The sequence below is a fragment of the Galeopterus variegatus genome, unplaced genomic scaffold (genome assembly GCF_000696425.1).
Source record: "Galeopterus variegatus unplaced genomic scaffold, G_variegatus-3.0.2 Scaffold1755, whole genome shotgun sequence".
In the NCBI taxonomy this organism is placed as follows: domain Eukaryota; kingdom Metazoa; phylum Chordata; class Mammalia; order Dermoptera; family Cynocephalidae; genus Galeopterus; species Galeopterus variegatus.
Window position 1 is genome coordinate 100,542 of NW_007727866.1, and position 16,451 is coordinate 116,992.

The 16,451-nt window shown below is 35.6% G+C and overlaps 1 protein-coding gene across 3 annotated transcripts in view; it reads right to left on the reverse strand.

Moving 5' to 3' along the window:
• The window catches only part of RPS6KB1 (ribosomal protein S6 kinase, 70kDa, polypeptide 1), a 48,724-nt gene that overhangs the window by 10,198 nt on the left and 22,075 nt on the right, over positions 1-16,451 (reverse strand). For all 3 annotated transcript variants that reach the window (XM_008578765.1, XM_008578766.1, XM_008578767.1), the window contains exons 5-13: positions 13,343-13,490; positions 11,151-11,208; positions 9,249-9,349; positions 7,352-7,442; positions 7,080-7,170; positions 6,329-6,436; positions 5,949-6,011; positions 5,687-5,764; positions 2,547-2,654 (exon numbers count right to left, since the gene is read on the reverse strand). In XM_008578765.1, coding sequence (XP_008576987.1) covers positions 2,547-2,654; positions 5,687-5,764; positions 5,949-6,011; positions 6,329-6,436; positions 7,080-7,170; positions 7,352-7,442; positions 9,249-9,349; positions 11,151-11,208; positions 13,343-13,490 — 846 coding nt within the window. The remainder of the gene's footprint in view (positions 1-2,546; positions 2,655-5,686; positions 5,765-5,948; positions 6,012-6,328; positions 6,437-7,079; positions 7,171-7,351; positions 7,443-9,248; positions 9,350-11,150; positions 11,209-13,342; positions 13,491-16,451) is intronic.

Consider the following 16,451-nt stretch of genomic DNA (forward strand, 5'->3'; position numbering starts at 1 on the left):
ACACATCAAACTTACATGAATCTCACAACATGCTCACTCATCTTTCTTCTCTTATGTAATTGAAAATACTTTAAGATTATATTTTGCATGTATGCTCTATTCTTATATATTACTATATAATCATACCTTTATAAAATCACTATCCAATGTTGTTTACTCAAAAGCACATTGTAATGGCGACTTAAGAGTAATTTTAACTATACACAATTTTTGTATTCCATGCTAACTTGAGAATTTACCCCTCTTACCCCATAAGATACACCACTATTTGTTACACTGGGAGTAGTATGAAAACAAAAAAGTTTGAGAATCAAGTTAGTGATAAATCCAGTGAACTCAGAAACACACCAGGAGGCGTGTGTCTCAGAAACATGGAGGCGGAGGTCGATAAGCTGGAACTGATTGTCACGGATTCTTAGAGTAGCTCCATCTCACCAGAAAAATGATCTTTGTAACCAAGAACTGCTGCCAAAGATGTAATAGTCCCTCAAGATTATACTAAATTTTTGTTTCAAATCCTAGAACCCTATCGATACTGTCTCTGCTATGTAAATAGCTCTAAGTAGTGCAATATTGCTTATAGGGTATTGGTGTTTGGAAAGAACAATGGGCAGGCTGCAGAAGCTATGTAGCTGAAACTGAAGCAAAAAGCATCTTTGTTTAGGAAGAAAATATTCCAGAAAACTGACAGTGATGTGGATTACATTCAATGCAGGCTAGAAAATGAAATCAAAACTAATTTTCTTGATTCAGACTATGTAGCTGAAACTGAAGCAAAAAGCATCTTTGTTTAGGAAGAAAATATTCCAGAAAACTGACAATGATGTGGATTACATTCAATGCAGGCTAGAAAATGAAATCAAAACTAATTTTCTTGATTCAGCAGGCAAGCCCTTGGCAATCACCATTCTTTCTGTCTCTATGACTTTGACTACTCTAGTTGTCACTACTTACTGAAGAAGAGAAAACTATGGCAGAGATATTAAAATCTCACATGCCAGACTTATGAAGAAATGGATTTGCAAAAAGTGACTCTCATGGAGAAGAGATCAATTCCAGAGAAGTTTAGGAAGATGTCTTGTTAACACTTGATAACTAGCTGGTCAGTTAAGCTCACTTGGGAGAGCATGATGCTGATAACACAAAGGTCAAGGGTTTGAATCCCTGTAAAGCCAGCCACCCAAAAAACAAAAACAAAAAAAACAAAACACTTGATGCCTACAGGTGTGGGGCTGGTGAAAGAGGAGGTTTGGCTTGAGTGACTGGATAGTGATTGCTTTCATAACAGAAGAGAATATAAGAAGAGCAGGTAATGTATGAATAAAGTTCAGCCAAAAGGATGAAATGGCAATTAGAGACATATGTATGTGCGCACACATGCACATGCACACACACACACAGAAGTCCCTTAACACTATTTTGCACCTGTTTTCTTTTTGTATAGTTGGGATAATGTAGATGTTCTTGCCTATCATAAAAGAATGTTTATATACATTTCAGTCAATATGTGATAAGCATGCTTTGGAAATTATGGGATAGGTGAAATATTTGTTTTATACATTATATATAGGTATATAATTTCATTTTTGAAAATGTTAGATGTAGTCATATTATTGGTGAGACCACAAATATATGACCCGCAGTCTCTCACAAAACCTAAAGTAACAAGCAAGCTTTTTGGTGATAGCCTCACTTTTGTTTTTTTCTCTATTCCTTGAGCTTGTTTTCAAATGCTGTTGTAGACGGTCCCTGTTGTATTTCAATACCTTTTTTCTCTTTCAGCATATATTATTTTAGTTACTCATTCTAATGAAAGCTAAGAAGTGAAAAAAGAAAGAAAAACCCTCCCAAATATTCCATTCTCCCTAGAGGCAATCCCCCCAAAAAAGACAAAGGAAACAAAGTGAGGTGGATGTTCATGTGGCACATAAGTATACTAATAAAATAAACATAAGCATATATGATATTTAGGTAAAACATATGCAATGATGGTCATGTGATATAAATCTTATCATTTTTGTTGGGCAATATGTAAAAGCTTTCCTTTTCTATCCAAGGAGACAAACTCAGTAATCCATAGAGATACTTCTACAATGAGAATTAATTTATTTTCTAACACATATGGACTAATATATTTTGATCAAATATTCACAATTAATATTCAAAATCCCCTACAGACTTATGTGGAGAGTACCAAAAGTCTATAGCTGTTTCTGGAATGAAATAGTGAGCTCTTCTCCCACTGCTATGGCTGTGTGGTTTTTGGTTGAGATACTAAGCTAAACATCACTTTAAGTCAGTGGCCCCACCAAAGAAAGGAATCATACATACCAAAGAATCATATATTACCACTCTAATTGCTAAAATGAAATGTTGAATTATGAAAATCAATTTTGTAAGTACCAATAATTTATAAAGGGGTGGCTTAAAAAAAGTCAGCCAGGTTACCTACATAAACTGCAAAGCAAACAAACTGAATTTTCTTACTGAGAAGCCTATCCTCATTTTTAAATTTCCCATGACTACATGGAAATTCTTTCACTTACCAGAAAGACCTGGTTGGCACTTTCACTGAGAGTTGAGTCATCTGGGCTGTCAACAGGTGTCTGACGTGTAAACTTTGAATCAAACTGACTCACATCCTCTTCAGATTGCTTTATAAAAATGAAATGATTAGAAAATCATGACTAGTCTATATAATATACAACAGTCAAACACATTGCAAGCTCTAGGTAGAGCTGTTTTTGCAGGAGTTGACTGTAATAAATATCAGGATAGTTTAACAAGCACACTGAAGAGAAAATGCAGGTGGAAAGTATCAAGAGTCAAATTACTTCTTCAAATTTTAAACATGCATTAAAATAGATTTTAGTATACAGTTATCATTCCTATTAAAAATCTGAATATCAATTTTCCCGTCTCACAAAGCTTTAATATGCCTTGTCCACTGGCTAAATCCCTGTTTAGAGATCATTTGCTCAGCGGGCTGCAGCAGGTTTGTAATAAACCTGAAAAACTACTGAAGCAGAGTTAAAACACATATCACACATATAAGATGCTCCAGTATAAGTTTTTTCCCATGGCTTATTTCACTCCATTAGATTTCTCAGGGAGCAAAAATAATATTCTACTCTGCATGAGTATATTTCTTGCAAAAGAATAGTATCACCTAAGTTCTAACCACCAGATTTATTTCTTTAATTCCTTCTTTCTTTCCCAATCTAGTTAGATTCTAAAGCCAAATATAGGGGAAAAAATACCAGTTTAGAAAATCTGACTTAATAATAAAAGCTTACCACATTGACCTTATTTGGAAAATATACTTCTGAATAAAAAGTTCAAAACATAGTAACAATGATCAACCCAGTAACACAGAGCACTCTTAAAGCCCAGATTGTGATCTCTAAATTCTATTTCCCCCTAGAAGGAACCAGCACTCCTTGGAGAAATGGCTGGTTCCAAGTGTGGAGTAGGAAATGTACAAGGTAAGAAAAGGACATCAGTTTCCTTGTTTTGCTTTCTGGTGCAACATCAGCCTATGTGGTCATGTCAAAAGGACTGAAAAACCAACATGAAGATGCACCCAGTGTCCAAAGGTGGGAAAAATTGAGCATCAATAAAAAGAAATGCAATGGATTAAAACACAAATATGTTAAAATGCATGAGTTCATAATGATACTAAAAAAGAAACCACAAAATTTATTGGTCAATTTTGGAACATGCTAGGGAACTAATTCATTATTTTGAAAACTGGGAAAGAATCAAACATTTATCCTGCCTTTCCTGTATGAACTGTACCTTGGATAACCAAACAATTGATGAAAGAGTGTTTCTTTATGGAAGAATTCCAGCTAATAAAGAAAAAGTAGGAATATCAGTTAGAATAAGACCATTTTGCAAGCCCCTAATGAAATCATGGAACTCAGGCCAGAGTTTCTCAGCCTCAGCACTACCAACATTTTGGGCCTGATAATTCTTTGTTGTAGGGGTTGTCCTGTGCTGGCCACTACCCACTAGTTGTGACAACCAAAATGTCTCCAGACATTGCCAAATTGCCCCTGGTTGAGAACTAGTGACATAAGCAATGATCAGTGACCACTAACGTCACTAAAAGAAATTAAACTACACATTATACCTCCTGATCAAAGTATTGTATGCATCAGATCAAGCACCTAAACCTAACTACCAGTTTTTGGAAATACAGGGAACAGGCAAACATGATCAGTAACACCATGGAGATAAAATCAACAATATCAAAGTGTGAGGAATTCTACAGGACAAATGGCCCAGTTTTGAGAGGGGATATCTGCAAATGAAAAGAGACCAAGAGATAGTAACCAAACTATGTATAATCCTTGACTGAATCCTTATTGAAACAAACAGGAAAAAAAAGAAACAACTCGGGGAATTGTCAATTTTTTAGGTGTGATGATGGCATGGTGGTAATATTTATGTTTAAAAAAGAATCTGATCATTTTCAAAGCTGGGCAGTAGGTATATGACAGTTAATTATCCTTACAATCGCACATATATATTGACATTTTAAATCAGGTCACCTGTGCTCCATGATCAAATAATAATCATTATTCTCCTCCTCCTCCTCCACCTACATCCCAAGAAATGAGAAAAGAAACTATTTTCTCAGAACCAAGGTGGGAGAAAGACAAGAACTAACACACTAACTCATTCACTCATAAACATATTATTATGGGTGAATTGTGTCCCCCCACACCCCAAATTCATATGTTGACATTCTAACCCCTAGATCCTCAAAACGTGACCTTATTTGGAAAGGGTCATCATAGATATAATTAGTTAAAATGAGATCATACTTGAGTAAGGAGAGACCCTAAACCCTCCTTATGGTCTTCCTTTTAAAAAGGGGAAATATGGCCACAGATTTGCACACAGGTAAAACACCATCTGAACATGAAGGCAGAGATCCCAGATAATAAACCTAAAAGCCAATGAATGATAAAGATTGCCAACAAGCCACCAGAAACTAGGAGAGAGGCATGGAAGATAGTCTCTCTCACAGTTCTCAGAAGGAACCGATCCTGCCAACTTGATCTCGAATGTCTAGCTTCCAGATCAATGAGACAATAAATTTCTGTTTGTACCCAGTTTACAGTACTTTGTTATGGCAAGCCTAGCAAACTAAGACACATATATTACACATGTATTCTATATGTTGACAAAAAAATTCCCAGAAAATCAAATTTAAAATGGAATTAAGCAAAACAAAACAAAGCCAAAAAAAAAGAAGTCCCAACTACTTGAAATATTTGTCTTAGGTAACCAACTTAAAAATAGCTAATAAGTCATCAGTTGCCATTGGCATTGGTTCCTGAAGAGACAGTACAGAACAAAGATTCTGAAGAGAAAAGAGGATAGATCAAAGTTCTTTGAACTGTTAATAAATATATTTCTGACTGCTCTGAGAGAAGTCCCAACTACTTGAAATATTTGTCTTAGGTAACCAACTTAAAAATAGCTAATAAGTCATCAGTTGCCACTGGCATTGGTTCCTGAAGAGACAGTACAGAACAAAGATTCTGAATAGAAAAGAGGATAGATCAAAGTTCTTTGAACTGTTAATAAATATATTTCTGACTGCTCTGAGATTTTTTCTTATTCTAAAAAAGTACCTGGTCTCTCAAATTAATATGCTTTCATGTATACATACCAACAGAGGTTTAAAGGGAGGCTCTACCTTCCGAGCCAGAAGTTCTTCCCAGTTAATGTGTCTGAAGAATGGATGAGCCTAGAACAAAAGGAGCAGAAAGAAAAGCCGAGGGGTATACACTATACCAGATTGACAAGTTAACTGCCTTTTTGAACTTACAAATCACAAAATAAGCTAAACTTATAAGCAACTACATACATCCATCACAAACACATAAAATTCGCATTATCTTCCCCCATACATCAAACATGCCATTCTCTACCTGAACTTCTCCAGCATCCCCAGGACCAGCTCCAAGACGAGAAGCAGCATTTCTTTTCAGCAGCTTTAGGGAGGGAAAAAAACACCAATGAAGACCTTACTTAGTCCAATTGATTTTTTTTTTTTTTTAAGAATTTGCTTGTCTACTTTGCCTAAAGGAAATATTATTTATTTTTCTTCCAAATTAATTTACTAATTACTGTTGTTTGAGAATAAAAAGACAAGAAAATCTTTAAACAGATTTGTTCTTTGCCTTCAAAAATGCAAGCTTTTTATGTTCAATATCTGTGTGTGATTTTTTATTCAAAATACACATATAATTCTATCTACTTATATGCTAATTGTTTAGGCTTGTAGTGTGTGTCCATTTAAGAATCCTACCTTTTTAAGCAGATCTCTGGCTTCTTGTGTGAGGTAGGGAGGCAGATTGAGTTTACATTTGAGGATTTTGTCAATTGTTTTCTTTCTATTCTCTCCAGTGAAAGGGGGCTAAAAGTAGAAGAGAGGAAAATTAGCATTTAAAAAACAAATTTCAAATAACAATATCCAGTTCCTGAATTAGTCAGTTATGCATGAAAATCAGAAATGTATGCTGTGAAATGAGCTGATTGCTAAAGACCTGTAGTTTTTAAGCAAGGGACAGAGGAAGTAGCAATGTCCTGGAAGAAAGCTTGCATTTCCATTAACTTACTGTTTGATAATTGGTGAGATGCATGATTTTATGCTTCAATTTCTCCATTTATAAAATAAGGGCATTATCTATTCTACATATATTTCATAGAACTGCCATAACAGATCATTTTAAAAAATGTTTTTAAAAGTGGGGGATCCTAGGGCCGGCCCGGGGGCGCACTGGATAGTGCGCCGCTTGGGAAGCGCGGCGGCATGATTTTATGCTTCAATTTCTCCATTTAAAAATAAGGGCATTATCTATTCTACATATATTTCATAGAACTGCCATAACAGATCATTTTAAAAAATGTTTTTAAAAGTGTGGGATCCTATATAATCATAAGGCATTATTAGTATTGAACTGCTGATAACAAATCTTTGGACTTTGAAAATAACTCCATTGATCACATTTTCAAAAAGCACAGGCCATAATACATGTAGCTTTTAACTGTGCACCTACTGCTCCAGTCAGCATGTCATACATTAATGCTCCCAAACTCCACCAATCCACAGCACGATTGTGGCCACTTCTCATCAAGATTTCAGGGGCCCTACAATGAGAAAAATAAAACGCCTAAAAATTCATCTATTTACATATCATCTGAATTAGAATTTTAAAAACAATATACAGAGCCAGTAATCATACAGAAAAATTAGACACTATTACTTAAACCAGGTAAAAGTTAGGTATTACCCCTAAACCAGTTATATTTCTTTTAACACGCAGCTCACATGTATTCTATTGTTCCGCAAAATGTGTGTGTGACTGTTCCATCATGAATAGATTCTTTGCATAGTCCAAAGTCTGTTAGTTTCACATGACCTACAATGAAAGATTACAGCATGATTATTCTGAGAATTCTAAGTATGTGCAGTGTTTGAACATATCCCACAAGATAATAATCTATCCTTACATTTAACTTTTCTTGCCTTAAACTTTTCTTGAAGATGTTGAGAACTAACAAGGTGTCATCCATAAAATGGAATGCTAACTCTTTTAAGGCTAGGGTGGAGTCACCTTTCGCCAATGATATAATCTATCTAGTAAAGAAAAAATAAAGATAGAGAAAAAAATGAAACAGCTTGTCTAAGGCTCTAGGTTTACCTATACACAGAATCCCCTATCATCCCAAGAAAGAGAAGTCCCAGGAAAACTTCTTTATGAAGTCTGGTTTAAGTATGTAGACCCTAATCAACATATTTTGTACCTTTTAAACAAAGTTGTTCCACTATACTTCAAATATTTAGCCTTTATCATAGTGAACTGTGACTTGAGAGTTCTTAAAATGGTCTCAGAAAGTCACTATAACAAGTTAACTTATTCTGCCAACGCTACCAGTTAGGGGAAAGAAGTGAAATTGCTATATAGTATAGGACAATCATTTCTGATTCAGAAAGTGAAAAACTCACACTTTACACAAAGATCATTCAAGTTTAGCTTTACTGAACTGTCATTAGGTAACCAATGGTTCAACAACTCCAGGGGCCCTACTATTCAAGGCTCATTTCAGAGAAAAGAAAAGGCAATGGCTTATTGATTCAAATATACATATATAGTAGTCCCTGATACATAAGAATTATGCCCAGAACCACCTGATACACTCAAGCTTATGGATCAAAGAGGTTAACTATTCTATCACTCCCCTATTCTATCCTGTGCCTTAGAATTTAGAATCAGAATCCAGGTTTAAAGGGAGGAGGTGATGATGGGAGGAAAGAAGAGACACTGATTCCTGTGATGTACATGGTTAAGTACATCAATTCCCCTTTAAAAAAAAAAAAGGAAAGGGGGGAAAAAAGCACAATTTGGAACATTTATATTGGCCTCAGTTGTCTATACACCATTTTCTGTCCAAGAGTTTGAAACAGTTAACTACCTCATAGACCATTTTATAGACATCTAAGGATCTGCAGCTGTTACCAGACCCCTAAAAACCTGAATTGGCTGGTTGCTCCTTCTGGGTGTGAGTCAATTGCCAAATCTACCCAGCCTGCATTACTCTAGCATAAATTAAGCTGTCTGTAACAGCATGCAGTTGTAGTCAAGGCTCACTTTGCTATACCTATATCTGTACAGAATATTAGTCTCTCTGATGTTTATGCTTGTTGTTGCAAGCAATAGCAAGAATAAACATGCCTACTACTAAACATCTTATTTGCAAGGCTACATCAAATATTTTGGTTCAAGTCCAATCCTTTCTTTTTTCCAGCATTTGTAAAACTTTTCATAAAAAGTACTGCTTGTAATATTTCTCTATTTCCATCATTAAAACTCAATTTATTGAAGAGTCACTTTTCAATTTAAGGAACAAACCAAAATTAATGTTTGGACTGGCTTTTGGCTCACAACACTTCTTGTAAGGATTTTTTTTTTTAATGAAAAGCTATAAAGAGTAAGAATTAAACCAAAAAAAGGCAGTTGAGTGGCTATTATCCCCAACTCCCTCTAATCTCATCAACCGTAGTACCTGAATACCAAACATCAACAAGTATTAAGATGCCATAAATTCTAAGCAAGGAAATGTATAAAATACAGAGATGACTATGGGGCTTTGAAAATGGCCATGACCTGTGTGGGAGGATTTAGAGATGATTATTTACTATAGAATTGTTTACGGTATATCTCCACCTTGGTGATTAAGCATGATATTCTCCGGCTTCAGGTCTCTGTAGATGATCCCCTTTTGATGTAAATGCCCCAAAGCCATGGAGATTTCTGCCAAGTAAAAGCTGGAAACAAAAGTGATTTAATAAAATTAAGAAGAGTAATCTACCCAAAACAGTTTATGTATGGAGCAAAATTCCCTGAAAGAAACAGACATGCACCAAAGACCAAATTAGTGGGGAGAGGGGAGGTATGGGGAAAAGAAATGGCATAGGATGCTGCCATAAGGCATAGGATACTTGTGTTTCACTTGTTTCAGTGAAACTATAAAATGTTTTATTTCACCATTAGAACATATTGCTAAAATTGCAAAGATGTCAAGAATATGCTAATCTGTCACTGGTCAAGTTTTGTTCAGTCTGTGTAGGTATTAAGCCAATAGTCATTCAGATCAAAGCAGATTTCTCCCATCCACCCCCAACGTTAAAATCCCACAGGAAAAAGGACCTTTGTTATTCTCACAGATCAAGTCTTGATTTCAAAAGATACCTTAAAACCTGACCCTTAGAAACCCACTCATCCCTTACTTACTACAGCTGCATATTTATAGACATGTTATGCCCACAGTATCTGCCCTCCCTCTTGCCAGCCAGCCCACAACTATAAACTGTGTGACACTCAAATTTATCTACCTCAAAAGAATAAAGGGCTGAATCAACCCTGTCTGGATTCGAAAAGCACAAGGCACTGCAATATTGGCTGCATAACAATGTTGCAATCCTGCAGATTACTCCAGGATGGAGAGGGTGTGTCCTAGAGGACTGAGGCAGTTTCAAAGCCAGCACGACCACAAACACAGCCTCCAACACGGCTCAGAGAGCCTCCTCCAAAAAAGGGCACTTCATCCCTAAGGCTCTTAAATGCAGCTTCTGTGTTAGAAAAGGCCTGAAATTAAACAATGGAATGCAGTTTGGTAATTAAGGTAGAAAAAACATTTAAGTGTTGTTTTCTATTCAATTAATGTGTAGGATAAACTGATTTATTGTTACTCAATACTGTTGCTTCACAAAAAAAAGTGTATTTTTAAATTTGAAACAGCTCAAAACACCCAAGTTCCTGCCACAACAAGTGAGTGGCTGCAGCCCAGGGGTTTGGTTTTATGGGGGTGGGGTAGAGAGGAAGGTGGCAGCCTGTCCCTCCTGCAGCCACTCCTTACATGGCTCATGCCCCTGTACTCTGGGCAGGTGCACACTTCGAGCTGAGCTGCAGGCTTGCTTCATCAGGCTGGTGTGCCACCCATTCTACCAGCCTGCCCTCCACACTCACCCCCTGGGCCTTCGTTCCCCAAAGAAAACACCAACAAAGAGGAAAAAAACCGAGAAAAATAATAAGAAACTCACAAGAAGAAAAACCCAAGTAAAAAGAAAGTGCCAGCAAAAGGAAGCCCCCCATCTTAAGAAATAGGAAGGCAGATCCCATCCTAGCTATACAATCAATCCACAGATGATATATGCAGGCTTTTCACCTCCCTAAGGCTGCACCTTGGAAACTGGAAAGTGTAAAAAAAGAGGAGACGATTTCTGATCCTTTCCATTGTTCCACACATAAAGTTTCACCGGGAAACCACACTCACCCACAGCCAAGGAAGGCAGCTTACCAATTCAAGGAAAGAAAGCCGCAATGAGAATGGTTCTGTTAGGAACTGGTGTGAAGAGCGGTCCACCCAAGGCCTGGGGGCAAAGGAATGATGTGACCTCCAACAGCTGCCCAGTACCAAAGCTGCTTCTCCCCCTTGAATTCCTGAGTGACTGACTGGCTCCAGATCAATTTATTGAATCACTTGGCTGCCCACAATGGGAATGAGATTTTGCTTTTAATTACATAAATCATTACCTGAATCCATGCAACAACAAAAATTTCACTTACCAGGCTGTGTCTTCCATAAATATTCCCTCTCTTTCTAACTGCATAAATAGTTCTCCTCCTGTAAAGAAAAGAAAAACACATTAGAAATAAAACAATCTTTATTTCCAGCTCACTTCCAATGAGAGAGTTTGTGCTTTCCTTCTAACCATAATTAAGACACACCAGCCCCTTAAAATTAAAAACATAATTAAAAATTACAGATTTTAAAACTAAGTCTGCAGGATTCTATTTTGAGCAGCATTCTTATTCTTCTGTGAAATACATATGTTTAAAAACTAGAACCAGCTTGGAATTCTAGGTTTTACATCTACAAACTTCAAAATACGTGTAGATTTCAGACCCGAGATTAAAAAAAAAAAACTTGATTAAAGCCTCTGTAACATTTTACCCATAAGTAGAAAAATGTTAGTATACAATTAAATCACCATCACTAATTTTAGTTAATGCTCATATTCCATATTTTCAGAACCCTTAAATAAACTGAATAAACATGACAGTGACCTTATAAAAAGCACAGCAGAATTTGGGTGCCAAAACAAATAATGATAATAAAGGGTTATATCCTACTAATCAATCTTAGAATCCATGAGCCCACAATGATGTAAATAAATGAACAGATAAATAAATAAATTTTTAAAATGGGGGAGAAAGGAAAGCTCTTTATTACAGTAGAATGCCAAGTAATAAATGAAGGAGGCATGATGAAATAAGAAAAATCACTTGGCAAACATCACAGTTAATTGTTGCAGGCAAGAATCAATGGATGCCAAAACTGAATGTGAAAGCTTGATGAAAGATGAGATATTAAAATAATCTCAAAGTATCTACTCAAAAGATACTTATTAATTACAAAGGAAACACTTCACCAGGAAAAAAACCAGTAGACACCACTTTATACATGTGACCAAAGTTAACATCTCAAGTAATGGAACAAAGATATAAATATCATGTACCTCCTGATCTGATGCACTGAGAAGGACACAACACCACTTTGATGGTCCTGCCAAAAATGCATAACCTGACTCTAATCTTAAGGAAACATCAGATAAACCTGATTGATACATTCTACAAAATAACTATCCTGTACTCTTCAAAAATGGCAACATCATGAAAGACAAAGAAAGACTGAGGAACTGTTCCAGATTTAAGGAAACTAAGTAAAGATATTATCATATTAATGTTAATTTCCTATTTTTGATAATTCTAGTACACTTATGTAAGATACTGTCCTTGATTTCGGAAAATATACACTGCAGGGGTTAAAGGGGTAAAAGGAAATAATGTCTGTAACACTCAAATGGTTCAAAAAAAATTTTGTATGTACATGTATATATGTATGCAGCATATGTGTATATGTATACACATATATATACATATACATAGAAGGATAAAACAAAACAAATGTGGTAAAATGATAATATTTGGGGAATCTAGGTGAGGAGTATATGGGAATTCTTTGTACTATTCTTGAAACTTTTGTGTAAGTGTGAAATTATATCAAAATAAAGTTACAAGAAAAAATGGCAATAATCACAAAAAAGTTGCTTAAAAAGTTGCTGAATTCTGCGGTTTTTTTGTTCCATGTTACAAGCTGTTGCAAAATCTCTGTTTCTCAGAAAACTCAAGTGTGTTTGCTAGAAATAGATACCTGTGAACTAGAAATGATATGGGGAGCAACAATTTCCTAGAAGGAAGTAAGTCCTAGAAAATGTAGACGATTTCCAATGTAAACTGCATACCCTGTCACTAACGCCACATTAAACTAAAATTTTTCTGTTTAAAGATGCAATTCCAAAAATACTCAGTTCCTTAAACAATACTCTCAGTAAGTTTTTCCACTTCAGTTTAGAGAGTAATATTTTAATGCTTAATTTGACTTACAGTACCTTACCCCAGCACAATTTAATGGCTCTGTATCAATTAGGTGTTTGTTATTTTGTTAACTGATTGATTACAAAGGGATTAAGATAAAATCTTACAGATGGGAAAAGACTTAACCTTTAACGTTTCCTTCATATTTGTCTGCAAACAGAAACATTTGGTCACATCTGAATTCCTTACTTCAATGTACTCGTCAATTTTAAGAACTATTTGATCACAATGGGAAAAAAGCATTTTTCCATAGGAAAATACTGTTTTGACCCAGTTTCTGGAGCAAATGCAAATAATTACATCAAGCTGTGTGTACTGACCACTGAGATACTCAAGGATGAGGTAGAGTTTTCCACCGGTCTGAAAGGCATAAATTAAATCCACAATGAAGGGATGCTTTACTTCCTCCAGAATATTCCGTTCTGCTTTTGTATGAGCTGTATCTTTAGCATTTCTTACTATCATTGCCTAAAGGAAAAGAGATGATCTATAAGAACAAAATAGTGAACAATTTTATTCTATAGTAACTGGAAAATCTATTTTGTGCCTTTCTTGCCTATATTGAACTATTACTCATAGTACCCACTAGAAACTAAGCTGGGGTAATGGAAGACATTCACTTCTTATACACATCTGCACTGTTTGGATTTTTTTAAGTGAACATGTAAATGAAAACCTAAAGGTACGTTAAAAAAAATCTGTAAACAGATCAAGTTTATTCATATATTCACTAGCTGTTGAGTGTCTACTATGCTCAGGACTCTGTGCCAAGAAAGCAGAACAAAAGGAATGCCGTGTCCATAGGAGTCCAAAATCTCAGGGAAAAAAGACAAGTCTCACTAGAGGTAAGCACAAGGTGCTATGGATGAACAGGGGAACTGCATCTGACCTGACAAGAAGTCTTCCTGGAGGTGGTGATACCTAAGTTGTATCTTGAAAAGCTATTAAGATCAAATGTGGAAGGTAAAAAAGGCATTTCAGTGCAAAAGAGGCTTGATAGGACAGGTCTGGGGAATCTACAAGTAGTTCACTATGGTTAGAAGTAGTTATAGATAGATTAGGCTGGTAAAGTAGGCAGAGGCCAAGAAATGGAAGGTCTGTGCATCTAGACAAAGGCACTGGAATCTTAGAGGCAAAGAAACGTTGAGATGAGTGAAATGAATATCCTTTGGCTTTGAGAAAGACAGTTCTAGTAGCAGTGTGGAGTTTTAGGGAAGAAATGAGATTAGTTAGGCTAGTACAGTAAAGTAAGATGACATGTAAGAAAAAATGAAGGTAGAAAAAAAACCTGAAAGGCTACAGGTACATAATTTGCACTTGCTGACTAACTGGATATGAGAAAAAATACTCTAGTTTCTGCTTAAGTAATAGAATAGATGTATTATTCAATAACAGGGAATGAAAGCAGAAACAAAATTGGGGGGAAATGATGCCCTGTTTCGGACATGCTAAGTGTAAGTTCTAGGAAGTTATCCTCATGGTACAACTCTAGTAATATGGAAAACAAATAAACAAGGTTATTAGTTGCAACATTGTCTGTAAAAGTGAAACATTGGAAACAACCTAAATGCCCAAACATAGGTTGGAGTCTATACAGTACATAAAAAAACTAAAAAAACAAAGAACATCTCTATGAAAGTAAGGTGCGAAAAAGCATATAAAGTATAGCAGCATATATAGTATACTATCTTTTGTGTCAAAGAGAATTAAAAATACATATATGTATCTGCAAAAATGAACACAACTAAGATAAACTTTGACTATACCTTCTGAGTAAGACCTTAATGGTTTTACCATCCATTTTTTTCTCGCCTAATTCAAATATTATTATTGTAATAATAAAATGGAGATTTTGATTTCTGAATCATATTAATATTTCATACATTTCAAAAGCAAAATGAAATCAACAAGGATGGGGGTGGGAAATAAAACTGAATACAACAGAAATACATAAATTTAATTGAATACTGATAACTTTACCATAGAAGAAGAAAAAAAGATATTTGAGTACCTTTGGACTGCACACTCTTAAATGGCCTATATGTAAGCATTAAAAAATTGCAAAGAAATCTTAAACCATAGTAAGTGGGTTTGTAGCTGGTAGTAACATCGGTGTTATAATTCTCAAACTATTATGCATGTATTGTAAAACCGAGCAAATGAATACATTTATTAATGTTGTTATCAGGATTCTCATTAGTAAAGAAGAGACGCAAATATGGACTGAGGGAAGAAGACCCTGTGGAACTAGATTGGAATTAGGGGTATCAACATGAAGCCATGACTAAAAACAAAAACTTCCTGGCTCTGTCCACTGAAAGAGCCAGAAACAATGACAGCTTAGTAGCAAGGAGCATAGTTAGCAACCCAGATCTTGGTTTGTAAATACCATTCCTTACCAAAACAAACCAAACCAGGATTCCTTGAAGAAATAGATGATTCTAGACCAGAGTCAGAAAAAGCACAAGGCAAACTTGAAACACTCTACTGAATCGGAAACTAAGGTATTACTCAAAAATTGATGAGGATATGTTAAAAGAATGTAGAAGTCATTTTAATGGGGCTCTCAATAGCAAAATTTGGGACAATTTGAGGACCAAAATGAATAATGACAGAAATAGATAACACATTCACGAAAAAAAAGTTCACACTGATTGTTTAAAAAGAATTTTTTAAAGGGAGTACGAAAATTTCTTTATAGGAGAATGACAATATAGATAAAATAATAAAAATAGAAAAATCTCCATTTTATAATCACTGGTAATATTTGAGTCGGGCAAGAAATAATGGATGATAAGATCAGTGGGTAAAAGATTATTGGGGGCAGGATATTCACACGGTCTCTATTATTCCATAGATCACTTATTAATTACAAAAGGGAAAAGGTACCTGTACACTGGAAAATCTGGTAGACATCACCTTAACCAAGTGATCAAACTCAACCTCTCCAAATAATGGGATAGACTGACATAATATGCCTCCTGAGCCCACACACTGAGGATACAACAGCACCTATGTAACACTCTTGCAAAAGGTGTTTAACCTATTTTTAAAAAGTATTTTCATGAGGAAACAATAAAACAAATCCAAATTAAGGTATAATCTACAAAACAATTGCTCTGGACTCTTCAAAAAAATGTCAATGTCATGAAAGAAAAAGAAAAAGAGAGTGGAAAATGGCTCTAGAATAAAGTACACTAAAGAGACAAGACAACTTAATACAATGTGTGATCCTTGACTAAATCCTGGATATTAAAAACAAAACTGATAGCTCAGTTGGTTAGAGTATAGCCTTGTAACACCAAGGTCAAGGGTTCAGATCTCCATACCAACCAGCCCCAAAACAAAAACAAATTAAAACATAAAAACAAGGGCCGAGCCCGTGGCGCACTCGGGAGAGTGCGGCGCTGGGAGTGCAGCAGTGCTCCC